The 2851-nt window shown below is 35.2% G+C and overlaps 1 protein-coding gene across 1 annotated transcript; it reads right to left on the bottom strand.

Annotated features, from left to right (window-relative positions):
* Positions 1-993, bottom strand: LOC125814809 (36.4 kDa proline-rich protein-like). Its single transcript, XM_049494252.1, has one exon. The coding sequence runs from the start codon at positions 991-993 to the stop codon at positions 1-3; it is 993 nt and encodes a 330-aa protein (XP_049350209.1).
* Positions 994-2851: the final 1858 nt, after the last annotated feature.

Below are 2851 nucleotides of genomic sequence, written 5' to 3'. Positions count from 1 at the left end.
CTATATCGTCAATGTTACTAAACTAAATGTCCCCACAAGTGCTGATAAAACTACACCACCCACACCCTGAATGATGTTTCCAACAAGCATGAGGGGAGCTTGAAGAATTCCTGAGGTGGGCAACAAAGTACAATTAACAATTGGGAGAGCAACCCTTGCAACACATGAAAGAGTTGAAGTATTTCCAAACAAAATATTTGTATTGGTGCTCAATGTAACATTTATTAAACCTTCAACATTTGTGATCACTTGAGCAAGGGTTGTGTTGCCACAAATAATGGCCACATTTACTCCACCAATTCCGGGGCCTGGGGCATTTCCCGATGTGGAGCAAGACACAACACCCCGTATAGTTATATTAGCTGGTTGTCCAACAACGGGTGGTACAATGGGTGGTACTTGACCAACGGGTGGTACAATGGATGGTACTTGACTAACGGGTGGTACAATGGATGGTACTTGACTAACGGGTGGCACAATAGATGGTACTTGACCAACAATGGGCGGTATTAGCTGGCTAACAATGCCTGGTAATACTTCGTTAAGAATGGATGGTAATAATCTTCCAACAATGTCTTGTAATAATCTTTCAACAATGGGTGGTAATAGTTGGTTAAGAAGGGGTTCTAATTGGCCAACAATGGGTGGTACTTGTCCAACAATGGGTGGTACTTGACCAACCGGTGGTACTTGGGCAACCGGTGGTACAATCGGTGGTACTTGACCAACCGGTGGTCTAATGGGTTGGCCAAGAATGGGACCAAGAATGGGACCAGCAATGGGACCAAGAATGGGACCAGTAATGGGACCAAGAAGGGGACCAATACCAATGGGTAATTGGCCAACACCAATGGGTGGTACTTGACCACCAACGGGTGGTACAATGGGTCGGCCAAGAATGGGATTAACAATACCACCAAGACCGAGTTGAGCATGGGCTAGAGGACTAGTGGTGATGATGGAAAGCAGAATAGTGAGGAAAACAACACACATTTTTGAACACATGATGATGATTTGATAATACTTTTTTCTATTCAATATCCCCTTTTTATAGTGCTGCTTTTTATTTACTCCACCCCTACCTTAACTTACCCCCCCCCCCCCATCCTATATAAATGATTAAAAAATGTATTATACGTAGATATATTATGTTCCATGCCTAAATAATATTATTAAAGACTTACAACTTCCAATATCTCCCTCACATATATCCTCATCAGTTAGGTTCAAACTCATCCACTTGAAGATCATTGGGACCATAGAAATTAATTAATTCACTATCATTTGACTTGTCATGATGGTTAACAATCACATGAAAGATTTTTGAAAATAATTGTGTGATTGTAAATCATATCATTAAAGGTAGAAGAAAATTGTTTTTAATATAGTAAAGTACATTATTTTTTAAACAGAGAGGAAGTTTTTAAAACTTATTTTTTTTCTTTCTCTCTTTAAATATATACTAGTATACATACCTGCGTGTTGCGGGTCAGTTTATAATGTAATTGTAAATACTGACTTAATGACAATTTCAAAATTCAACCTACTATAGAAATGATATTATAAAATATTTATTAGAGAGTGTTATCATTTAGCACCTTGACATGTTATAATAGAATAAGTATGAAAATAAATCAATATATAAACTTAATAAGTTCATTGTATAAATTTGATAATTATTATTTTTAGCATTATTTAATTAATTTATTTTTTAAATTATTAAAAATCATAATACTCTCACACAATCCTATGACATGGAATTAGAGGGTATTTGGATGGCTTAAAAGTTGGTCAAATCTACTTTTAAGTTAGTTTTTTACTTCTAGAAGTGTTTAACACATAAAAATAACTTAAAATAAACCAAAAATAACTTAAAAAATAAGTTATAAGGTGTTTGACAATGTTAAAAATAACTTAAAAGAAAAGTATTATGTCAGTCACAAAGTACAAGACCATGTGTCAAGAAGGGTAGTATATCAAGGTACTATGTTAGTCACAAAACTCACATTATGTTCTTTTTCTCACTTGGAATATAATGACACAATAAATGTGATCTTTTCATAGTAGATTAAATTAAAAACTAGATATAATATTGTAACACCCCAATAGACCTAAGGTCCGTATCAAATCATGGGAGTTCAAAGTTTCAACTCTACGAAAAAATTGAAATTTACGGACCGTAAAAAAACTACGAATGATATATGATACTCGTAGATCAAAGTTCAGAAAATGGGCTATGTTTACAAGTGGTAGAACTTTTCATGGATCGTAATTTAGTCTGTAGATTAAAGTCCTAAAACTCAATTTTTAGCCTGATGCTTACGAGCATTTTTTAGGATCCGCAAATGGAATCATGGATCGTAAATGATTCTTGTGAATCAAACCTCAGAAACTCTGAATTTGAGCTTGAATTCTACGAGAAGTATCTACAATTGGTAGATCATTAATCCACGGACCGTAGATGCAGGGGTGGAGCCAGCCTACTGTTAGGGGGTTCATCTGAACCCCTTCGGTGAAAAATATTACTACTATTTATATATGGTTTAATTTTATTTTTTTTGTATACATAGTAGATGTTGAACACCCTTCGATTAGTTCGTGTGTTAAGTTCTTCAGATTTTGAACCCCTTATTAAAAGTCCTAGCTTCGTCACCACATAGATGGTCTTGTGGAACCTACAGAACTCAGTTTTTCTGCTCTGCCCGGGTTATTTTGATTTTTTCCCACTCTTTTAATCCCTATACTATATCGTTTTAACCTATTTTAAGTTGGATTAAAGGGAAGTTAGTTGACTAAACCTTCTCATTCACGCACAACCCTTAGATAAATTCATCTTTTACGCTAACTGAAG

Source organism: Solanum verrucosum, unplaced genomic scaffold, assembly GCF_900185275.1.
Source record: "Solanum verrucosum unplaced genomic scaffold, falcon-dt-bn FXZP01000351.1, whole genome shotgun sequence".
Taxonomy (NCBI): domain Eukaryota; kingdom Viridiplantae; phylum Streptophyta; class Magnoliopsida; order Solanales; family Solanaceae; genus Solanum; species Solanum verrucosum.
Note: the sequence above shows the minus strand (reverse complement) of the source record. Positions and strands in the feature narration are given on the sequence as shown.

Excerpts from the sequence above, each read along its gene's own strand:
- LOC125814809 (XM_049494252.1), bottom strand. The coding sequence starts at position 993 with ATGTGTGTTGTTTTCCTCACTATTCTGCTTTCCATCATCACCACTAGT.